At 44.0% G+C, this 24,428-nt stretch overlaps 1 protein-coding gene across 3 annotated transcripts in view; it reads left to right on the top strand.

Moving 5' to 3' along the window:
• The first annotated feature begins 484 nt into the window (after positions 1 to 484).
• THSD1 (thrombospondin type 1 domain containing 1) overlaps positions 485 to 24,428 on the top strand; it is a 28,708-nt gene continuing 4,764 nt past the window's right edge. The window contains exons 1-5 of one of the 3 annotated variants that reach the window (XM_056501465.1): positions 1,040 to 1,271; positions 1,603 to 1,757; positions 7,552 to 7,690; positions 12,983 to 13,948; positions 21,823 to 21,981. In XM_056501465.1, coding sequence (XP_056357440.1) covers positions 7,633 to 7,690; positions 12,983 to 13,948; positions 21,823 to 21,981 — 1,183 coding nt within the window. In that variant the 5' untranslated portion in view covers positions 1,040 to 1,271; positions 1,603 to 1,757; positions 7,552 to 7,632. Of the gene's footprint in view, positions 776 to 1,039; positions 1,272 to 1,602; positions 1,758 to 7,551; positions 7,691 to 12,982; positions 13,949 to 21,822; positions 21,982 to 24,428 lie in introns of those variants that run through there. The other 2 variants (XM_056501474.1, XM_056501457.1) reach the window with 2 other exon arrangements.

Genomic DNA, 24,428 nt, shown 5'->3' with positions numbered 1-24,428 from the left:
TAACACTGTATGGTGTAAATGCTCCTTGAAATCCTTTCCTGTCTTTGTGGGCAGGTAGGTTACCATTGGTCTGTATTGAAATTACAGACTTCATGTCATGCAAATAAACTTAGCAACAGTTTGAGACAGTCTGTTGCATAAAAAAGGCTGGGAAAGGCTGTCTCTGCAGGAGGATAGTTCGATTATGTAACTGTGCCTGATCATTATCCATGAGCACTGGACATGACAAATACCCACATCCATGTGACCCCCAGCTGCAGACAGGCACACTGAGAAGCTGGTGCTGCTCCTCGCTATTCGATGCTCTGCCTCCACCGCTGCGAGCAGACTCGCAGACTCTGGAGAGCGGCTCCTGCCTGCCCGCTGCTCTCTTATTCCATAAGTCATCAACCAGCCTGGCCCCGACGTGCCAGCCCGTGCCTGGGCAGGCTGCCCTCACCAACGCCCAGCGGGAGGGGAGTGATTTCCACGGAGCATGCTGAGTTGGAAGAGACCCACAAGGATCATCGAGTCTAACTCCTGGCCCTGCACAGCACCATCCCCAGTCACACCGTGTGCCTGAGAGCACTGTCCAAATGCTTCTTGAGCTCTGTCAGGCTGGTGCTGCGACCACTGCCCTGGGGAGCTGCTCCAGTGCCCAGCCACGTTCTGGATGAAGAACTTATTCCTGACATCCTACCTAAGCCTGTCCTGACACAACCTCAGGCCATTCCCACGGGTCCTATCACTGGTCACCACAGAGAAGAGATCAGCGCCTGCCTCTCTGCATCCCATCGTGAGTAAGCTGTAGACTGCGATGAGATCTCCCCTCAGTCTCCCCTTCTGCAGGCTGAGCAGACCGAGTGCCCTCAGCCGCCCCTCGTCCGGCTGCCACACGAGCCGCTCGCACCGTGAGGGGAGCGGCGGGCCTGCCGCAGGGCCCTCAGCGGGGTGGGGCGCGCCCCTCGCGGGTCTCCCCTCCCGCAGCCCGGCGGGCGGGCGTGTGAGGGCGGCGCGGCCGCGGCGGGGCAGGGCCGGGCCGGGCCGGGCCGGGCTGGGTTGGGCCCGGAGCGCCTCGCCGCCAGGGGCGCGGGCTGCCCTCGCTCAGCGCCCGCCGCCGCCCCGCGCCCGCTGACAGCCGCCCGCAGCCGCCATTTAACCCTGCTGCCGCCGCCGCCCCGGGCAGGGAGCGCCCGCCCGCCCGCCGCCCCGGGCAGCGCCGGCGCCGTCTCCTCCACGGGAAGGACCGCGCTCTATTCCCGAGCCGCCGGCCGCTCCGCCGCGGCGTGGAGGTGAGCGCGGGGCGGGCGCGGGGGGAGCCGAGCCCGGGGGTCCCGGGGCGCTGGGTGCCGAGGGGTGGGGCGGTGAGGAGACCGGGCTGCCCCGGGCCGGGGGGCGGCCGGGAGGCGGCTGTCGGCGCGGAGCCGGCGGCACGGGCGGGGAGAGCCGTCGGTCGGAGCGAGCGGTGCCGCTGGATCGCGCCGTGACGCGCGGTCCTGGAGGTGTTTTAAAGCACCATGTGCCGGCAGGTCCCGCGTTTGCCTGGAGGTGTTTTAAAGCACCCGTGTGCCGGCAGGTCCCGGGTTTGCCTGGAGGTGTTTTAAAGCACCCGTGTGCCGGCAGGTCCCGGGTTTGCCCCTGCCCAGTATTCCTGTGGTCGCCTCTGCCCCGGAGGCAGCGGCCGTCCCGCCCGGAGCCCGGCGCTCCAGCGCTCTCGAAGTGCCTGGAGCATCGGCACGGCAGCGACTGCCCGGGTTCCTCACCGGAGTCCGTAATAGGTAGGAGCAATTTTAGTGTTTTTGACTATGCTTGATGATTCCTACTTTATGTCAGTCGCTAGACCGGTCGAAACAGTGTGAGTACACGGCAAACCCAGGGTAATGTGTAGGAGAAAGCTTCCTAATTCTCTTTTTAATACTGATACTTCATGGTATTTCAGACCTGCTTCTCTAAAAAAACTTCTGATTGTATCAGCTGTGCCATATATGTTCTTCATACGATGATCTTCATTATAAACTCCACCAAAAGGGGAATTCCAGGAACAGGGACAGTATAGATATTTTTTAAAAAGAAACTCTGAAGGGGGAAGGAAAGAATGAATGACTGCATTTCTTCCCTTATGCCATAAGCTCTCATCTGATGTATTTAATTCTTTGCATTCTTTATTTATTATTGCTCGAACACCTTCTCAAATCTCCTTATGCTTAATAAAGTTGTTTTTTTTTGGTTGTTGTTGGTTGTTTTTTGGTTTTTTTGTTTTTTTGTTTTTTTTTTTGTTTTTTTTTTTTTTTTTTACATTTACATTACGTTTTCCAAAGTAAATATCATCCCTATACTCTGTCTATTGTAAGCTCTTTGGTTTCAAAGGACAGATGTTGCTGGCCAGCCTGTTCTTGAATTGCTGTTAATATCAAAAGAAGCTGAGAAATCCCAGGATTTTGTAAGATCTGACATTAAATATTAATGAAAATAGGCTTTACCAGCTAATTGTTGTTTTTTTTTCTTGCACACAGAGGATCTGATGCTGTCAGTTTCAGCCTAGTGAATTTAGATGCATAATTTTAATAAAGTCATTATCTGATAGCAATGTAAAATTGTCAGATGTGTAAATAAGAATGAAAGATGGCTTTGAGGATGTCAGCTCCAGTCCCCTGCTGTGGCAGACATCACATAGACACTTTCCTGGCTAAACTAAATATCTTCTGAGAAGTGGCATATTTTTGGCCCTGACCACTCTGGCTGGTCAGCAGTGATTAGATTTTGATAAAATATGATGCATAGTCGAGGTGTTCTCTCTTTACTGTCAAAGTGGAGAGATTATATGGGAGGTTTTGAAATTCCCAGCAGGTGGTAACACTTCAATAGCTGCCTAATCCCATTGCAATAAGCATATGATGGTTGAAAATAATTAATCTCTTTTCCAACATACAGATAAAATATGAAGAAATCCTTAAATCTGAGGAAATGTTGCAGATACACATTTTATTTGCTGTTAGTGCTGCTTGTGAAATGTAGGGAGGATTTAGGGACTTTCAGGCTTTTTCTGTCTATAGCCTATTTTGCCGTCAGCCTCTCATACAGAGCCAGAACTGTGCAGATTTTGGGCTGCAAATACAACAATTGAAAAATGTTTACTAGTGACCAGCTATAAAGGATTTGGATTTTTTTTTCCTCCCTAGTTCCAGTAAGTATCCAGACCCTGGCTGGTCCATAGAGTGCCTGGGGTAGGTGCTGCTGCCTGGGGCAGTGCTTGGAGCAGGTTGGTTCCAAGAGGATCCCTCCTCAGCCTGACACCATACTGCCCCCACACACACTCCCTCCTTCCCCAAGCCCTTCTCCCACTGTGCTCTCACATGTGCCCTAAGTCAGGGGGGTTCTGTGCCATGGCTGGGTCCACCTTCACCTGCAGCTGTGGGGGTGGTGGGACAAGGAGAGAACATCTCTTCTTTGTGCTCAGAGGAGAGATGAGCAAGAACAGACCTGTTACTGAGGGAGGGTGGGAACCAGGGCAGGGGAGGGCTCAGCTCTTGGTGGGGATTTGCAGAGAGGGAGAGGACTGAGGGTACTTGTGGGTAGGTGAAATATGGGATCCATCAGTGGCACTTTCTTTGCATGAATGAGGCTCCAAGAGCACAGAGGTTTTGAGTGCCATGAATTTGTGTTCTCATTAAATTCCATGCTTGGTCATGGAGTGTGTGATTAATTCCTGATGGCCCTTTCTTAACTACAAGGGTTATTTGCCTCTCATCCCCTTAATGAAGGGGAGTAGGCACTGAGTGCTGTGCTGTTGCAGTTGGTGAAGGTGGTAGCTGCTAAATCAGCGGGTGTCAGCTCTCAGAAGAGGTGGCTGGTGTCTGAAATGTCGTGTCTGCTGCAGCCTTGGATACTGCTGCACAAATACTAGGAGTCATGAATCCAGTTGGCTTGGAGTTTTTTGTTGGCTTGGTTAGTTTGGTTTATTTTAGGGTTTTTTTTGTAAAACCAAAATGATCCCAATATACTTTATGGTTTTAATGATGTAGGGAAATAGGGACTTTTTTTAATAGATCAATGTATGTGATTCTAATAACCAGTATTATAGCCTATTCCATCATTTATTTGCAAAAAATATTATAAGTACAATTTCCAATTTCACATTAGCTCTTACATGATTCATGACACCATGGTGCCTGCAAACCTCACAGCTGATGAGGATTTATTCTTGTAGCCCCCACAGCAGATAGTGAGATACAGTCTCCATTGGAGAGCTGTGCCACAGGAAAACTAAGAGATGTGACCAAGATAGCACAGGAAATCTGCTGCAGAGCAGGGGCTCAAAGCTTTCCCGTGTCATTTGCGTTGCACACAAGCCCCTTGGTCTTTGCTTCCAAAGCGCTTTATGGCTTATGCCCTCCTCATCTGTCATTTTAAATTCCCTTTGGAGAGGAAGTCTTCCACTTCCAATCAGCCCATTACATGTCTCTTGGAAGAAGAAAGCATCTTTTTATGTTGCTGTGCTTCTGCTGCATTTTGCACAATAGAGGCTCAGTTCATGCTTGTCCACGAGAGCAATAAATTAAAAAAGCCAATTATTTGAAGTCTGATAGCTTTCTCCGTTCATCATTTTTCATCTCATTAAGTTAATGAACTTGAGGTAGGAGATCTGAATAGAGTAGAAACCATTTAAATGTACTGTCTGCTTCAAAAAGCAAAATGTTATATGAGTGTGAAAAGAGGAAGAATATTTGAGCAGGGGGCAAATATATGGAGAATTTGGAAGAAGACCTAAAAATGAGAAGAAATCTAGAAAGAAATTGGCTAAGACAGAGAGGAGAGGGGAGGGGAAAATTCTGAACTGAACTTAGAGGTCATTGTAAGGCCTGTCCAAAACTGAGATGAGGGCAAAAGGAAGGAAGAGTGAAGGAGGGGAAAGGAACAAACCTGTGCAGAAAGAGAGGAGTACAGGGTCATTAGTACATCAGAAATGGGCTGGCCATCCTTGCATTTAGAGGTGCTCTTGGAATTCAGCTAGCAAAGGTGCAAAAGCTCAGGGAGGCTTCATGGAGCACTTTAATTGGAGCTTTGCTCAAAGGTAGGGCTGTACTGCAGCTGGTAGCCCGAAGTAGCTGTATGTGTGTGAGGTGGGAGGGCTCCTGCTGCAATCCAGCTGCAGAGGCGTGCAGAGGGTGAAGTAGCCCCGGGCTAGGCTTCCAGAGGTACCTGATCTCACTAATTGGAAGTTAGTTTTGGTACATTTTCAAATACTCCAGTTCTAGCCTGGGTGTTACCCGCACTGCATGCCGGAATCTTTTCCCAAGTGAGCCAAGATAATGCAGAAGGAAGGGTGAGAGGGAAGGAGGTTTTGATGTGACGAATGATTGGTGTTACCGAAACACCCAAGGGCTCTGTGGGGCTGGGCTCCATCCACGGGCTTGGTTAGAAAGAGTCTCTGTCCTGAAAAGTCTTTGCTATAAATACAGAGTGTGAAAGATGGGGTGGAAAGGAGGGGAGCAGATTAATGCTGCAGTTTGCTGACATTATGTCTGGCAGTGGCAGGAATAGGAACAGAAGTCAGGTCTGCTCCCTGTGCCTCCCGCTGGTGCCCTGTCTCATGAACCATGCTGCTTTTTCCTCGGTTGGGCTGAGGTGCAAATTAAGATATAAGGCAACTACCTCAAGAGTGCTCTCCTACACAGGCTTTTTTCTTTTTTCCTGAGCATTTATTCTCCCTTCCATAGCTTCATTTCCTCTGTGCAGTGTGTCGCTCGTTAGACTGAGATTAGGATTATTTGAATTTCATCCATCAATGAGTGACTTTCTGAAAGAAGTATTTGTAAAAGCCATTTGAAGAATCTGCAGCAAGGAAAGCTAGGAATGGAAAGGACCCTTTAAAGTCATCCAGCACAATCACAGTAGTGGCACGCTGATCAATTTTCCCTCACTTTATTCCAAGGCAGTTTACAGCAATGCCGCATACCTTCTGTTTTCTTTGAGCAGTTAACGCTAGAGGTTAAGGCATCTATCGCAATTATTTTTTTTAAACAAAACCTGCTTTTTCCTCTTCGGTCTACTTTGGTTCCTTGTTTCGATTAACAAGTGATCAATAACGATACAGGCAAGGAGCGATGTTCGCGCTGTGCCGCTGCGCCTGCTGCCGGCAGCCGGGGGAGTGCGGGAGCGGCTGTCCCTGGAGGCAGGCTGGCTCCCCGCCGCCCTCCGGCAGCAGCCGCCCCTCTCCTGAGGCACAAGGTTTGTCTTCCTGTCATTTACAGCCTATCAAGTGAAATTGAGGGTGGTGGCGGTATCGCTGTCCCTATCTAATGCTTTCTGGAGCCCTGTCAAGTTCCTGGGCCAGATGATGATTATTCCTTTCAGATACGTGCAGCTATTATTGTAATGGGCTTTTACTGAGCAAGGCTGTGCTGCTAGTCTCTTCTTAGAAATTATTCTCTCCAGCCACTTGGCACAGAGAGCAGTTCAAAAAGCTTTCAAGTAACACGTCTGCTGCCTCTTAGTTCAATAAGCCAGGCAGTGTAATTGTTGAAATATCTTATTTGTGACTCCTAAAGACATACATGATCTTTACCATACTTGGTTCCCATGTTTTACCATTATCCTCCACAGTTTTGCTTATTCCTAACTTCTGCCTGCTCCAGTGCTAGATTTCTCTCATAAAATTAGCTTGTAAACTTAATGGATCAAGACCTTTCTTGCATGTTTGTATGACGGTAAGCACAGTGACTCTGACCTACAGGTGCTCCTGTGAAACACAGGAGAGCAATTCTTCTATTTTGAAATGGCCTCTAAGTAGAATTTTTTTTTTTTAGATTCCCTCCTACTTTCTGAGGGAAACTGTTTGGTTTTGCTGCTATCATTATGCTTCCAACCTATTTTATCTAATTGTTACAAGACTCATAAAGGCTAGTTTAAACCACATGGACATAAAACTGAGAAACTTGCCAAAAGAAGTCTATTTCTATTGGCTTAGCAAAGGCTGTAGTGAATGTAAACTTAAAAAATTATGGAGGAAAAAGTAAAAGATAGCACCGTCTCCATCTGATCAGTTGGAATGACATAAAAAGCGGTTATAGATCTTTTATAAACCTGGTAAGAGTGCTAAGTGTATTACTAGACCTGAATAACAGGAGTTCGATGACCACAAAAGTAGTTTGTTGTTGAGTTACTTTCCTGCTTGAAAGTGGCTGACGAACAATATGAATTGTGTACCAGCAATAAATTTCCAATATCAGTATGTGCTGAGCTCAGAGTAATATTTTGTATAAAATACTCATTTTTTTTGTTATTGTGAACCTTAGTCATAATATATCCACAGCAGCAGTTCCTGCAGTGCAAAGATAAAATTGTTGCTATCTGCCTTTGTTCTGGCTCAGGAGTTGCATTTTAGGATGGAAAATTATTGTACAGTGAGTTGTAACTGTGCTTATTCAGATGCATTGATACAGTGTAAGTAATTGTTAGGTAAATAAAATGCTAATTAATAGTTTATTAATTTTTTTTACTTATTAATGGTATGTCTTTCTTCTTGTATTTTATGAAGCAAAGTTGACACAGCTGTAATTTTTTAACTTTTAGGTGTTCTTAGAAAACGTGCTGGCACTTCGGAGCTGAAAAAGGACATGAGGAGTAAAAGGACCCAGAATCTCACTGGTCAGAATGAAACAGATGTTGAAGGATTTTTCAAATCTATTGTTAGTAGTGCTCTGTGACTATGGTGAGTATCAGAGCTGTCAAGGGAAAACTGCGTTGATGTGCATTCACAAGGTGGTTTTGAATGGTGATGTTTCAGGTGATCTGTGGAAATGAAATTATACAGAAGCAACCACTGATAGGCACAGAATTTAATCTAGATCTTATGCAATAGTTAGGTGGAAAATGCAACTTGGATGAACTGCCCCTTTAGATCAGTGTCAGAGCCCTTCCTGATGTGAATTTCCTCAGAAATAAATGAGATAAATGAACAAATTTCCATGAGCATCAAGGAACTGGCTGTGCTAAAAGCAGTAACTGGAACTCTGCTCTCTTGTAAGACTTATATTTCATAATATTTAATGAACATCATGGAAGATAGGCCTGGTTTAGGTATCCATAGTAGGATGGGTGGAAATGTGCACAGATCTACCTGTTTCTCTCCATTACTAGAAAAGTGCTTGGCACATATGTAAGCATCTACAGTACAGCCAACCTCCTATGGCTGAGTGAGCCCTCATCTGAAGGATCTAAGCTGCTATCCAGAGAACTTTTGAGTACAACAGAGGTGTTCTTTCCTCTGATTTTATAGGAAGCCACAGGATGATGTTCTACTCATTCAATCTTAGTCATGTAAAATTAGTCAGGTAGTCAGAGACAATCAGTCTTGTTTGAGTAGTCCATGCACAAATTCATACATACTGAAAGCAGCTCTTATCCATCTGCAACTGAGATGTGTAGAATGAAAAAGTACCTCCTTCTCACCATCAGCTGTCAGAGGAAAGTTAGACATCCTAAGTTCTAGTCAGAAACCTGCAAGATGTCTACAAGCTGAGGAGCATCATATGTATAGTATCTTATCCTTTCCAAAAATGTACTAAGTAGGAAGTAGGTTTGCAAATTACTTTCTTATTGCAAAGTGAACTAGAAATTCTGAAATTTGGACTCTTAATTCCTAAGCAATTCATATGTTTTAGGAAATTTCATTCCTAGTTTAAAAGCCAGTGTTGTTCTGACAGCTACAGTGCATTGTCAAATCACTCTGAAGGATTAAGCTGTGCACTGCATAAATAAGTACAGTGTGGAAAACATGGAAAAAGAAGTGGTTAATCCCCACTTATGGAATGAGCTGTAGCAGGTAGTTATTGCATCAAACAGCTGAAGATGTCTTACAAAAGAGAGAAATGGACAAAAACGTATGCAGTTTGCTGTCCTTGCATAAGTGAGAAAAATCTGCTTATAAGTAATGACTGAATAGTAAATATGCTACTCATTCCTCTGTGCATCCTCCTGCTGCAGAGCAAGGGATCCCTGAAAGATGTAGAGAACATAGAATTGCCATATTTTAGATGAATTTGGTTCTAGTAGAAGTAAAGACTCTTGTCTCTGGCTTTTAGTACCTTTTCTTGTTTTAATAAGACAGCTAAATAGCCCGGATAGAAACAACACACTGAGTGGATAACACAGTGAAGGTAGAGTCAAGCTGTGAGATGAATGATTACAATATCCACTGGTTCTTGGTGAGCCAGTCCTGTAGACATTCACAACTGGTTGACTCAGAGGTGAAAGCTATTATTCATGAACTTTATGGGGCATGGCACAGCAAATAATTATGAGGTGCAGTTAATGAGATAAATCTCTGCTGCAAACTTTAGGTGCATCAACTTTCACCATATTTCCAGTTAAAGTGCAGCCCACAATTCAGAAAATTGCTTCCGAGCAGTTCTGCATATACATATCTTTGAATTTTACTATGTACATAGATTTTATATAACTATTTCACTTATATAGGTCTCTCACTATTTTTTAAGTGATCCAGTAAGCTCTGGAAAATTACTGAAGTGTTATAAAAAACACTAGCATCCAACTAAACTGTATTCTCATTTCTTATCAGTTTTACTGATCTTTTTATTCTGCTTAGCTCTGTATTTACCGATGGCTGACAAATCAACAACACAACTCAAGTTGGCTAAAAACACTTAAAAATAAATAACTATCTGAATACCACCCTCAGAAGAGGAAGTAATTCTTCTTGCTCTTCAGTGAAAACAAGGACTTTACTTTTAAACTTTTAAAGTGTGAATTCTTACAAAGACTCCTCTGGCAGGTTGTTGGTACCACAGCCAGACTTCTTTCAATGGGAGAACATTGTAATAACAATGAAAACTATACAAATGCTTTGCAAGGTGCCCCTGACTGGCTGTCCAAACAATTGGGACCAAGCTTTAGCCCATGGCAGAGTCATGGGACATAGTATGCTGGAGGGCAACTAAAGGAGCTTGCAGAGGAAGCTGGCTCCTTCTGACTGGTGTTTTTCGGAGCATTGTGAAAAGCTGCTATGTGGGCTGTTGAAAAGTGCAAAATTCTTGTTTACCAGATGGGGGAAAAGGATGCTATGAACTGGGGTGCACCAGCCAGAGCTCTGCAGTGCTGTAACAGCTCACTTCCCTCACTTCCTGAGTGATCTGCACTTAGGGTTGATGAACTGCTCCACGCCAGTCCCCCGCCCTCCTTCCTGTCCTTCTTCCCAGCATAGAGTGGTGTTACTCCTCGTCTCAGCCATTCCAAATAAAAAACTCTGCAAGAAGGTCAAGACGGTTGTAAAAGAGAGTAAGGACAATAAAGCAGTAGGTACAAACATCAGTGCTTTTCATTACTATCACTTGAATGTTTCTGTTTTATGTTTAAAGCTTAAAATTGAAATTTTTCATGCTGGGTTTTTGCCATGGTCTGATCTCCTTTTCCTTTAATGTTTCAGCTACATTGAATCTAGCTGATTCCCATATAGAGAAATATATCATTTTGCCCACTATCAAAGAAACAAAGCCCCAGCAACTCACAGCCCTTTCTGGGAAACTGGGAAACTCTAGCACAGTTGTGGGAGCTTCACCTTTGTTGGAGTGTTCACAGAGGCCTGGAACATGCTTTCTGCTGTCCTTATAAAGAGTTGCCTAGATCTGGTCCGGATCTAAATCCTTGCAGATGACTTAACCATGAGATTCTCTGAAGGATTAAGTGTGCCCCAACTCCCACTGGCTTTTCTTGCCAGCCCCATACAATACTGTACATGCTTCAGCCCAGGGCAAGAACTCCCCAGCATTATTGGACACAATAGTTGATTGTTCTGTGCTCTCTGATGGAATTGTAATATTGGGCAAGGAAGGTGGGAGTGTGCCAGAGAGTTAATCACAGGCACAAAGAATAGCAGAAAGTAAAAGAGCTATAAGGTAGAGATGAGGGCAGGAGTTTGAAGACGTGTGGTAACAATAATGAAGTTAGGCTGGTACCCAAGAGATACTGAAAGTAGATGGTGGTAGGAATGGGGCTGTAAGATATGGGCTGGCACATGTGACTGAACCAAAACATGAGGAGCAAGGAGAAAGTGTTGCTGGGCAGTTCAGAGAGACATTTTTCACAGGTATTTAGGGTCTGTCTCTTATGCTCTGGGTGTCCAAGTTGAGATCAAGTTTACTGTGGTGCCATGTGCACACCACAGCTGCAATGAATGGAATCCTGTTTTGAATGTATGAAAGACCATTGTATTTAAAATCAGGTCCTAGCTTTCACAGGGCACCACAATTAGTTGATACTTGACAGCTTTTACCTTCATGCCTGTGCCTTGGTTCCTAACACACTAAACAAGAATAGTGACGTCATATTTCAGGGATATTAGAAGGATAAAGTCATTAATATTTCTATTGCACTAATACTTTACAATAAGAGCACAATAGAAGAGTCCATGGGGGAAATGAATAATTCTGTGTTATCAGGATGGATTTTGGATAATGTGCAGTCAATAATACATAGGACCACCAGCAGAAGAATGAGAACAAAAGAACCCTCTGGTAATGAGTACTGTCCATCTGCCAAATGAAGCAGTGTCTCGTGGAAATGCAAATGAAAGACTTGAGTTATAGTATATACATGTAAGAGTATATGTATCATGTATATGTGTAAGGCTGCGCATGCCACCTTTACTCGGGCTTGATGTATGTGGTTGGAGCTGGTTATTTTAAGGACATGTTATAGCTGGTGGCAAGTAATAGGCTCTTTTTTTTTTCTAGTGCACACTGCACCCTGCCCAAATATAAATGTCTATACCCAGTCAGATGAATTTCTTCCTGAAAATTTTTCCTGCTGAGAGTAAAGTGAATCCAAGGTGACTAACTCAAATTGAAGCTTAGAGTAGTAGGCGTCTAATATTATGTGAGATGAGTCCTGCTACTCCTGACTGCTGAGTGCTTGCCTTGGCAGTTGCAGTGTTTTTCCAGGAAAGCTTTCTTTGAGGTAATCTTAAGACATGTGTAACAGATTTAACAAGTCAAAGTATTGTTAGTTGATACTACTTATGAAAGGATTGCTTTAACTGAAGTTTTGCACTTGTGTGGCACCTTCCATCCAAGACTCCGAAGCCTTTCCCCAGACAATTAATTAAATAAAGATGTCTTACAGCACATTCTGTATCTAGAATAGATGTATGCAGTTCCCATTTTTCAGATAACCTTTCTGTGTCTGAAATCCTTAAGGTTCAAGCAACACAGAGAAAGTAGCTGAGCTAAGAACGGAAATGTGATCTTCCCAATTTATTGCTTTAGATATCATCACTAGTTACAGCATGTCTCAGGATAATTTGGCAACTTGCACAAACATGGTCATGCAAGAAGTGAATTTGAAAAGACTGCGCCATTTATAATGAAATGATGTCATTTAGACATGTTGCACCACATCTGAGACAAGAAAAGTGCTGCAGTCACCATCACTGTTATTTTCAGCTCTTTCACTCAAATGTCTGCGATGCAAATGAGCAAAATGAAAGATTCATAAGACAGAGCAAGAGAAAAGGCTTCAAAAAGCATCATGCAGACTGCCTATTCTGTTTAACTTGGGGGATATTTATATCTGTCTGTATAAGAAACCACTGTCCTTTTTTTGCTAAATTACCACTGAAGCTGAAAAACATCTGGCCTCTGTGGAGTTTAAGAATCTATAAGTGTAAGAAGTTGGAAAGTTTGAGAATCTATTCTGATAAATTGTCTGTTAATCTTTTGGGTGGTTTGTGGTTCACTTTAAAATACTGGGTTTTACCTTTGTGAACATGTTACTGCAGTGGACTGAGCTGCTCCAAATCACATCCCTGCACAGAACAGAGCTGTTGAGCTCTAACTGCTGTAGCTAGGACCTTTACTTTTTTGTGACCTGGCTCTCTTTATAAGGATTGAGAACCACTTTTAATATAAATTTTTAAAATATTTGTTTGCTTCCATAGGAATGATCACTTATCTGTTTCTTAACACTGTTGCGGAACTTTTCCTTTTAGTTCTCGGCGAAGTGGAATATCTCCTGTTGGAGCACCCGGATCATGTAGCCTTCAGCAATGACACAGTGTCTGTGGAATATCAGTACTACAGTGGTGGTAATGTGACAGCAGAGCCTGTGTCCATCCTTTTACTGGATGCCAGCACCAGTGAGATAATTACAAGAAAATTGCTTCCAGCAAATCAGTCCCAGGGGACGGTGGCATTTGAGTGTTTCCATTTCAAGAGTGCTGGTGATTTCTTGTTCAGAATGGTTTCTCCCAGTGACAACAGCAGTGCTGCCCAATGGAGCAGAAGCAGCATGTCCACCCTCCATGTGGAATGGCCTGTATTTCACATTGATTTGAACAGGAGTTCAGAGGTTCTTGGGAGCTCCCTTCAGGTTGGACTTTTTACAAATGAGCAGTTATGCGCCATGAACAAGACTGTGATTTCACTGGATGTGATATTCACCAGCACCCTTTATGAATTCAGAAGAGTAAGCTCTGATGAGACTCTGGGCATTAGAACTAGCAAAGGAATCCCTCTGTCTAGGTCCCAGTGGGTAGAGTTTGATTGCCCACCCATTGGTCAAGAAATATACATCACTGTGCTACTGAAATCGCTAGAAACACATTCCATCATTGCCTCTATAGGACCTGTAGATCTCCTCCACAAATTTGGATACAGACTGGTTGTGGCAGCAGAACCTACATGCAAAACTTTGGTTCAGGTCTTCGTAATCTCTCCACCATGCACTTCTATCAGTGGAAAAATTGTTGTTTATAAAGAGGCCCTCAAGCATCCAAGTCAAAGAACAACTTGGCTGTATGAAAACATCCTTCACCCAGGAGACAACAGGACAGAATTTAACTGCACTTTGTTTGATGTGGGGAAGAACAAATACTGCTTTGACCTCCTCAATTTCTCAAACCGAAGCTACTTTCCAGCAAGAGTTAAGGAGTGTATGCTGATCCAAAGGAATATGGGTTTGTACTGATGTTTTTCCTTTTTAGCTAAAATTAGCACTCTTTCCAGCCAGCGTGGGTAATGATTTTGGGCCTCCTGCACCAGACAAAACAATTGTAATGTCATATGCAGGTAGGAACAAGATAGACTGTTATGTACAGGAATACACAATGACATTTGGTAACAAGTGCCAGTGTGGTTGCACTAAGGCTGTGCTAAATTAATGCTGGGTACCAACTAAAACCACTTAGGGCATTCTCAATGATGTACCTATCTAGTTGGGCTGAAAATGAAACATGTCCCTCCTAGTGAGGTAAGAAGCTGCTGCAGTAGGTCTGGCCCACTGGAGACTCTAAAGGTAGGATTAGTCTTACCTGCATTTAAGGTCTAAAAGCCAGGGGCCCAACATTAAGTAGTTATGTAGCTTTTTAGTTGAGAGGCTCTTGCAGGGGTGATTTATGGGTGTTGAACATACAGGGGCTGAATCCTCACACGGGTGTCTTTTTCTCTACTCTTGGTATAGAGGTTTAGAGCCCTACCTGTTAGATGGTGGGATGAATCAGGATTTGGCTACAGGGAAAGGCAAAGCTGTGTCATTTGGACAGCTGGCTGGATTCTAAGCAGCATTTTGAGAGACGTGTCTGCTGCTTAGAACAGATCAGGGTGTGTTTTCTGATCCATGAGGCTTTCTGGCAGATCACAGGTCATATTCATATAGCCAAACCTTTCCTTGTAGGAAAGATTAGAATAGTACAATCTGCCAACTGGGAACTTTGGACCATGATCAAGCATGGTCTGAGAGAGTGCTGGTTGGCAGAAGCCAAAACCATGTATATATTATGCAGCTATAGATTTAGAAGTGGCAGTCCATGGTTTGACAGTCTGTAAACAGTTGCATGGCAGAGGAAGCAGATGAGCCAAATATACTTCTCATCACTTATTTGTGGAAGGCAGCCACAGGAGAGGGATGGGCTGTATGTGCATAAGGGAATTGGGATCGGGTTAGGTTGCATTGCCTACACCCTGGAAGGTCAATGGTCTCATTTGAAGCAGACTTGCGTCTATAGGTAATGAATTAGTCTTTTCCAACTGCACACTTCAAAGAGTTTGGATTGAATGGTTTAAGATGAGTATCATTTTCCTCACCTTCCCACTTTGGTTTCCCTGAAAAGAAAGTGCAGGCCAAAAAACACTTCACGGACAGATATCTGAGAGGGATCATGAGGAAACCAGGAGTGTAGGACATGCCCCAGAGCACACAGTCCCAGAGATAGCCTACCTTAATGAGGTTCCTAGCATCATGTGGTCTTACTTCATACTATTTCAGAAATTCTAAAACTGTTAGCTATTTAATTAACTCTCTGTAGTAAAAAAGACTCTATTTTCAACGCATGCCAAACCCAGTGCGTAGGTCTCTTCATCTTAACTTCCCATCTGCATTCTCTGTTGGCACTCCTTCTCTCCCTTTGGCATAAGAAAGTCTATCTAAAAAAGAATGGAAGTAATCCTCAAGGAAAAAGGAAGAGAGAATTCTAGTTTTTTGCCTGTACCTGGGTGGTATGTTACAGTGATATGATCTATATAATTACCTTGACAGATAAATCATAGCATGTGATATAGATATGATTCTGTGCCCAATATTTAACTGTTTTAATTGATGAGATCTATATTAAGCAATAGTTCCCTGCAGTCTGCTGTTTCCCTGGGTTCCTCAGTAGCCCCATCCTTACAACCACTTTCAAAATAATCAGGTTATGCTTCTTGAAGAGCAGAGTTAGGTCAATAGCTGCCAAGTTAAGAATATCACATCTACAAAGCGATGAAAGTGAAGCCACACCACGTAGTCGTAAATAAAATGTCAACCTGAAATTAATTAGACTGCAGCACATCTGACTTTGTGCCTGTATCTGTGAGACTTCAAAGCCTGCAGGCAGCGTTTGAAAGGAGCAGGGTGTTCTGGGAGGGGCACATCAGCCTGAAGCCACACAGACAGAGCAAACCTGCACTGCCTGTGATGGCCATCAGTCCCCTGGCTCCTTCAGAAGGAGCTCCCTGGGCTCCCTCCCCCTGCTGCAGGGCACTGTGAGGTGCCCTGCTTATGGCAGAGCCCGATAGCTGTTTGTGTAAAACGTGGGACTGCCGCAGAGCAGGTGCTTCTCCTCAAGTCTCTTAATTTCTGCTTTGGACTTCCTGAGGTTTAAGGCAAGGGAGGGGTGATAAACCTCTAGTCTGGGCTCCTGTGCAGTGTGGACCATCACTTTTTTCTATTACCCTGGTGTTGAGCCCCATAGCTAGTCTTTGCATCTGACTGCCACTTACCCTCCAGAGAGTTATCCAGTCTTCTGCTGAAGACACCACAAAACAGACTTTTCTGGTAATTTCTCTCAATACTATGTTCTGATTTATTTATTCTTTTGAAAAGGGAAACTTTGTTGTGTGTTTCATAACTACAGCTAATCTAGCTTCATCCTCTGGTGACTGAATTATACTCTGCTGCTTTCTGATAGCTGTTTCCTGTGTACTGTCTTTGCCTCACATCCAGGTCATCTCACTTCTACCAGATTTTATCAGTGTTCTTTTTAACAAACTGAAAAGATTGAGTCTTTAATTGGAAGGCATTTTCTTCAGGATTTGATTAATTTACTGATTCTGTTTGGCTCCTTTTCTGTTATTTTAAACACTCATGTTTATTTGAGCAGTAGGGTGCCAGCTTTGTGTGCTGCGATCAGACATCCTTCTCACTGATGCTGCTTGATCAGTAGCACTCTCCCTACCCCAACCCAGCCCAGCCCCTACCTCTGCTTTCATTCCGCTCATTGCATTATGCAATTTTCCATAACTTCTGCCCTGTAAACTCCTCTTGAGCTGTTTCAGTATGGCATCTACCATCCTGCAGGTGCAATTTTTCTTCCTTCTTCCTATATTTTTCACTTTGCTGATTTAGGATCTGTTTTCCTTTAATTATCCTAACTTAGCAAGTACCTTATGTTGCTTCATACAACTGCACTATCTGCATATGTCATTACAGGAGAGACATATTTTCTCAGTAATGGTTTATATTTATTTTCATGTCAACTAGGGAAGCACTGAGCCTTATACTAATCCCTTTGGAATCTCTCCAAATGCATTCTCACTCAGTGATGGTTTTCTGTTGACAGTTGCATATCCAATCTGTCACTCAGCCAGTTCTTACTTCATTTAGCATATGCTCTATTGTTATGAAGCAGAGATACTGTTTTGTGAAAGATCAAAGTTCCTAAATCATTGAAATGATCTTCATCCAAACCACAGATGATGAGATAAAAGATGATTTTGCCACATCTATTTTCCATAAATCAGACATGAGTTATATTCCTGATGCTTTGTCAATCCTGCTCTTTACTCCTCATTCAGGCTAAGTTTAGTACAGCCTTTTGGAACAGAAATCTGACTTGTGTTTGAAGTAGGAAGGAGAAAGCTCCTAGTGGCCCTGAGTGGGCCAGGTCAGCAGCTCTTCGAGCCCAGGCCATCAGCTTTGGAAAAAGTGTCACAAGAAATTTATGGTATCCAAGACTGTGAATATATCTATTAAAGGTGGGGAATACATCTTTTAATTGTGAGACAGCACTTGTGCAGTTTTCTGTAGACCCTAACTGGAGAATCTGTGAAAAAATTAACAGTGAGATGTGAGTCACTTCATTCATCTTGGTGAGCTCTTCACTGTTTGACACAGGAATATGCACCTCATTTTTTCCCTGGTGCTTGACTGGATTATTGGGATGTCTGAGGTAGGAAACTCTGTTAGATCATCTTATACAGCAGCAGATGCATTGCAGGCTCATTCTTTTCCATACTTAATTCTGTGCTTTGCTCATCTGGGATTTAAGTGTCCCCAGCAGTAAGACTTCTGCTCTTCTTAAAATGTTGTCCCATACTGTAGCCTGTATCTTGCTTGAAACATTCAGGACAAGACTGATATTATTAATCAGTAATGCTAAAGCACAGAAAAAGATGCTTTTTTTCATATTTCTGGTGTTAATTAACTTTATTTTTCAGTTCTTAGTTAGTAGAGACCAATTTCAACTTCTGTGTGACTTACAGTGAAGTCTCTTGCAGCTGCCTACAGCACAAATGAATTTTGTTCATCTAACTTTTGCTAGCTGTAAAAAAAAATCTATTGGGATGTTGGCAGGGCATAAGAAATGAAGCCATTGCCTGAAAAGGGAAAGAGGAAGGTGTGGGGAGACCTTCTAAAGAGATACGTGGTCAATAAGAGAGGAGAGGAATAAATGGAGCATCTAGAGGTCAGGCAGGGATGTACTATTTCTGTCAAATTTTTGCTTCCTGAATAAGACTATGTGAATCAGATCTGCTTGTTGGTAGGAAAGTCTGTGAACCAATTAGCTCTGTTGTCTGAATGTTTACCTGGGTTGGGTGTTTATTTAGAAACAGGCATATGCAGGGGATCTGGATATGCCAGGCCTGGTTTGTACCCCATCCACTTTTCCTGTGTCAGTAAATGCTTCATCTCCACACATTAGGAATAAATCAGTTTTACAGACTCACTTACAGACTCAGCTTCTGGAAAAAAAAAATTATTTTTAGGCTGTGCCTCCCCATTTCTTAACAATTCCTGTTTGTGGGGAAAAGACTAATTTTCCCAGAGTCTAGGATTTCTTTCTTTAAAGGGATCCTTGTCCTTTCATTGTCCAAATTAATCATCTGTTGAAACATGCCACCATTTCAGTGCACCTAGGCTTCCTTGTCCATGGAAGGGTGAGAAGTTGTTTTCCAAAGTCTTGTCTAAACACCAGTACAGTGTGTGTAAATACATGCTCAGGACCTAAAAACTGATCTCAGCTTCCAAAATATCCTGAAGTCTCCTAGTCTAGCATAGCTATTTACATGAACCTGTCAGTAATCAGTGATTTTGTCCCACACCACTGCCTGGTTGTAGTGTTCAGGACTGTCATGTGTGTCAGGCTGGAAGGATGATACTGAGTGTCCCTTGCTGACTGTGCTGATGGACAGCACTGTGTACATAAAATCTTGTGAACGTGGAAATCTGAGGGGAGAAATTTATGCAAAGCAATAATTAACACAGTTAATTGCATTTATCTTTCATGTTGGCAGATCTACCAACTGTCAGCTATTTCAAAATAACTCATCAGTTAGATGTTTTCACGTTGATAATTGATTCCTCAATTGTGTGTGAAGAAACCTCACGCTTATTAGAGCTAGTTTGCAGTGCACACCTTCTGGTTTTTCCCCTGGCACTTTCAATCTGTTTGTCTTAAATGGAGGTTAATAATTTCATTTCCTTGGGGGGAGAACAAAGTGTGCTTCATTTTCTTTTACATTCTGGCAATTGTACGGGATTGTAGAGCAAGATGCAGGAGTTTAAATCTCCCATCTTTCATGGGAGCTGGAACATTTCTTGCTCTCCTGCTGTTTGAGGCACATTTCTTAGCCCCAAAGCTATGGATGCCAAGTGTTTTTACTAAGGAACTCTATACCTTTAGCCAAAGTCCAAGTCAGTGAAAAGTGTCCTGGAGCAATGGGCACATCTTAGGTTTGACGTCAGTGTTGGAAAATTACTTGTCCTAAATGTTCTTGTGTGTTGAAACCAACAGGCATCAATGTGAAGACTGTTGAGCACCCTCTGCTATCACTAGTGTTAGCACTGGAGGCAGTCAGAACCTTTCTGAGTCTGGCTCTGCATCTGACTGTAATTAACAGAAATTTAAATGAGCAGGAAATGCGGAGGGGGGGAAACAAGTTAGCTCACGCACTGGAAATTATGACAGGAACTCACCAAGCTGCTCACACAAAGATTCTCTAGGTCTACAAGGAGGTAGGTCCTTCAACTAGCACTTCAGCCAGTGGTGAGGGAAACTGCTAGAGTCCTTCATGATCCTGATATGAAGAAAACTATTGTGATACCCTGTGATATATAGGATACTATGATACCATGAAGTCTTTTTGAGAAGGCATCAATGAGCCCTTGACTGACTATTGATTATGAACATTTTTTCTTCCTGCCCTCAGTAATAGCTTTGCTCACTAACTGATGTGGTTTTGCAAGTTGTCAATGGTCTTTGTGGGACTCCTTATCCCAACAAAAGTCCTCAGTTACCTGCTTCATGGCATCCTCTGATTCTCTTCTCCCGTGACACCATACACTTGCCCTATTTTGCACTTCACTGGGAGCTGACATGGCTGCAAACTGAAGGAGGAGGCTGAAGGCTCAGCCTGCCTTTGGGCTCATCACCAGCTCCAGACACAGAGGGGTGAAAGCAGAGAGGTGCATGAAGAGCACAAAGTGAAATAAATCTTGGCATCTTGGACGTTGCAGTGATGTGGTGGAGTCAGTGACAAACAGCCGGGGTGGTCACTTGGTGTTGTGTGCGCTTAGACCCGCAGCAGCACCAGGGTGTCTTGCCATGCCCATCTCTCCTCTGTGTTAGGCCAGGCACATGTCCTGGGGCATGCAGGCGCACAAATGTGTGTGAGTGCGTGCCCACACGCACTCTATAGCCGTAGCTGCATCATGAGTGTCAGATCAAACTCTGGGGCCCCATCCTGCAGTGCAGGTAGGGACCTGCACCGGGAGGGCAGCCCCACTGGTCCTCTTAGGTTGCTCACATTAATGCTGATGTGCTCACTGTGTAGGACAGGACCCAAAACAGTTACAATTTCATGTTTATTGAAACACAGCTGTATTTATTCTTCTTAAAGACATTTAAAAATAATAACACACTAGGAACAATGGAGCAATCAATAAAACATGAAATCATAAAGGCGTTTTTAGTCATGCAATACTCTCTTGTGCTTTGACATTATAACTTGGTTAAGGGCTCAGGGCATGCTGGCAGCAGTAATAAAATTAAAAATCATGGCTTGTGTTCACAGTAGCAACACCATAAATTATCTAAAAGAGCAACGTTTAATAATATTAATTTATTATTAAATTAATACAATTTTTAAAAAAATTATTTAGCTGTTTTTCTACTTTATCTGTGAGCAGTGAAATGGAGTTAAGTAGTCTATTGTTCTTCTTTCTGTCAAAGTCAACTGACTTATAGGAGTATCCCCAGGGTTTTTATTTTTTAAGATTGCATCTGATCTCATGCAGGCATTTGGAATTTAAAGTTGTGGCCCTCCCTCAGTGTCACAGCTATCAGACAGGGGCAGGAACGGTCCCATCTTTCTCACTCTGGGTTCTCACTGCTGTAAAGCTCAAATGTGGAGATCAGTAGATGAGGATGTTGTCTAAGAAGAATAAGGATTTTATTACACTTTTAAAAAGTATGGTGTTAGAACCTGAGTCTGCCTACACTTAAAATAAATAAATGAACATGCAAAATTTCATCCTGAGTTAATTGCCTAACCATAAGCAATAAAACAGTAGAGACCTGTAAGCTGTCAAGTGAATGATTGAATAACATGCTTCTGTGCTGAGAAGAAAATAAAGAGTAAACCAATGTTGCCATTTCATTAGGCCTTCTAGGCTTATCATCCTGTCACAGTCATATAAATCAGCAGTAACTGTACTTCAGTCAATCAAGTTATCCTGCTGTAAATGCACTGTTTGTCAGGCAGGAATTGGATGAATATATAAATTACCAGTCCACTTCACAGATCTGTGGATTCATTTCCTTTTGCTGTTGTTCCAGGCAGAACTTGCCTGCCGGTTGACTGACCACTGTGTTGCAGGCTGACAATGGGGTGGAAAAAGGAAAACAACAAGTGGAAGCTCTGGCTCATCCCTGGATGCCGCTTGCTTTTTTGGTCTTGCTGTTTGCATTATTTGCTTGCTTATTGCTGTTTTTCTCAAAAAGAAGACAAGTGGCTGTGTCTTTAGAGGTAAGGAGGCAGACACATTCCTCATTGCTGTGGTCCTGTGTATTTGTAGAAACGTGGAGCCGGTGGCAGCCCTGGAGCCCGTGCAGTGTCACCTGTGGGGACGGCATCCGGGAGCGCTTCCGAGAGTGCCTCAGCTCCTCGCCAGCAAAACCAGGCTGCGCTGGCTCGCCGAGGGAGACTTCCCTGTGCTCGCTGGAGGAGTGTGTGTGTATGTACCTCTGCTGTCCTCTTCCCCTGGCCGAGTGACAAAAGCAAACTGTAAAGTGGAAACATCCCATCTCTCAGTCATACTGATTTGGGGGCTGTAACACTCCTGTGGTTGATGGAGTAGGGCAGGAGACTCTGCACATTTGTTTGTGGGACACTGGACATAGGACTCCAAGGCATAATGTTTCTGAATGCTGTGGGTGCAATGGAAGCAGTTTAAAATATCCAGGATGGTCAAGGAGTGGAGAAGTCCTGAAAGAGAGATCTTGGGGCTATCAGAACATGTTCAGTAGTGAAAGCAATAGTTTCCAGTGAAAACCTATTAAAAAGTTAAAGTCAGTTTAAAAAGGGTGCTGGTTCTATCTGGGACCTGTGTTGTGAGGTTACCGTTCTGTGAGTTTTTTGAGCTAGCAGTGCCAGGTCTCCCCCTGCTCCAGCCTGCTACTGCTGCTGGCCTGTGACAGGGCAGGCTGGCTGTTACAGAGCCTTTATAAGCCCTTACCTATTGGTAACAACTGGCCACTGCTGGCTGGTGGCAAGTGGCTGCAGATAGAAGAGACCTGAGCCTTTTGTAAGATGATAGGTGGATTACAACAGCCACATGGCTCCCAGTGGGGCTGAATGAAGCTGTGCCAGCACCACAGTTGGGTGCTGACAGCCACTGTTGAGGGGCATGAGAAGTGCCCTCTTTTAGCAGGGTGCTGGTGCTCAGCCTGTGTAAAACTTCTGGTTCTTGCAAACTCCGTGCTGATCCCAAGGGACCACAGAGACCAGAAGGCTGATCTACAAGCTCCAGAGTCTTTGTGTCCCACAGGGGGCAGGGATGGGGAAAGAAAGATGCCCAGGAACTGTGCTAGTTCCTAGGATCTCAGATTATAATTTAACAGATATTTTAAGCTATTACAGAGTGACCAGTGCCTTATTCCTTGCTTTGGCTGCTTGCAGGCACTACTTTCTGCTTGCAAAAGTGCAATGTGTAGAACTGGAATGGAGGCAGCTAAAAAATGGACAGTTTGGGGACCTGGGGAGTTGTTTAGCACATAGCCACTGCAGTGCTTGTGCCACTGAAAAGGAAAGGACAGCAGGGGGAGAGAATGTGCAGCTGGAACAGGAAGAGGGGAGAACTATGTTTTTTATGGAAGTGTTGGCTTGAACCAACCAGCTTCAAGGTGTCTGAGGATGAAGGCCTCAGAAGTGTACAGGCAGGACTGAAATGTGTTGTGGAACATAGCAGGAAATTGGTTGTATTTAACAAAAGTTTGGGTGAATGGAAAATACTGAAAATTATATTTCATCAAACCAGATATTGTGTGTTCATGAAGCACTGAGAATGTTTTAATAGGTCTGATGTTTTTAATGACTTGAAAATGCTGGCCATGTTGCTTGTTTAGTAAAGCTGTGAGTGAATGCAGAGAGGAACAACTTAGATGCTTTGGGCCCTCAGCTTAAACCAGCCCTGCTCTAGTTGTCTTCGCTATTCCAGACTCTCTGAGGCTGCTGTAGGCAGTAAAGCCACCACCAAAACACAATGGAGGGGTTGTTAGTGTTTTTCCAAAGCTGCTGTTGAGCTGTGGTCTCCCATGCCTCCTGTCTATCTGCTGGAGAGGCATGTCTGTAAGTATATAATTTGGTTTGGCTCCTTGCTAGCCAGTTTCACTCCCCACATCTGGATCTCAGAGGGCAGTCCTGGTGCAGGGAGCTCACTGGAGGGAGTTCCCTGCATGCACAGCATATGCTGAAAACACAGCTTGTGTGTGGACAGGCCTCTGGTGCTTCTCAGAGGGGTCACTCGTCCTGTGCAGCTGTAAAAGGTGTATGATGGTTTCCAGCCATCCTGTACATACACTGTGCACACACCTGTGGCAGTCTGGCTGGACTCAGCAGGTCTGCACAATCACTGGATTCCAGTGAGGTCTCTGGGTTAATAAGGAGGTTAATACATAGAGAGCACAGATGCGAAGGAGGCCTGCATCTGCACCTATTGCTGTGGGATCATCTGGAGGAAATATCTCGCTTGTGTCTTGCACACAGTTTCTAATCCTCCTGCTCCCACATGGGACAGCTTCCTTTACAGAATCACATACATTATTTCATCCCATGGAATCTCAGCTTGCTCAAGAAGTGATATGACACTGTGACTTTACAGTGTTCATCCACTGCCTGATCTCAAGCTGGGAGTGTTACTCCCACCCCTCCCACTCCGGCTGTCTGCAGCTTTTGGAAGAAGACAGGTTCTGTTTCCAGCATAACTCTGCAGTCACTAGTCCAGCAGATGGAGCAAATAGCTGAATGAGCAAGGCCAGCATGTGGTGCAGGGGCCAGAGAGGTGCAGGGAGAAGCAAACCATAGGGACCCAGTCCTGTTTGGAAGCTCACAGTTCCTTGCTATTCACTGTGTACTGCTAACAATGCAACACAGCGTGCATTACGAATAGAGAACAGAGTATTT

Source organism: Oenanthe melanoleuca, chromosome 1 (assembly GCF_029582105.1).
Source record: "Oenanthe melanoleuca isolate GR-GAL-2019-014 chromosome 1, OMel1.0, whole genome shotgun sequence".
Classification (NCBI taxonomy): Eukaryota; Metazoa; Chordata; class Aves; order Passeriformes; family Muscicapidae; genus Oenanthe; species Oenanthe melanoleuca.
The sequence above is the reverse complement of the archived record's forward strand: the minus strand, read 5'-3'. Positions and strand labels throughout refer to the sequence as shown.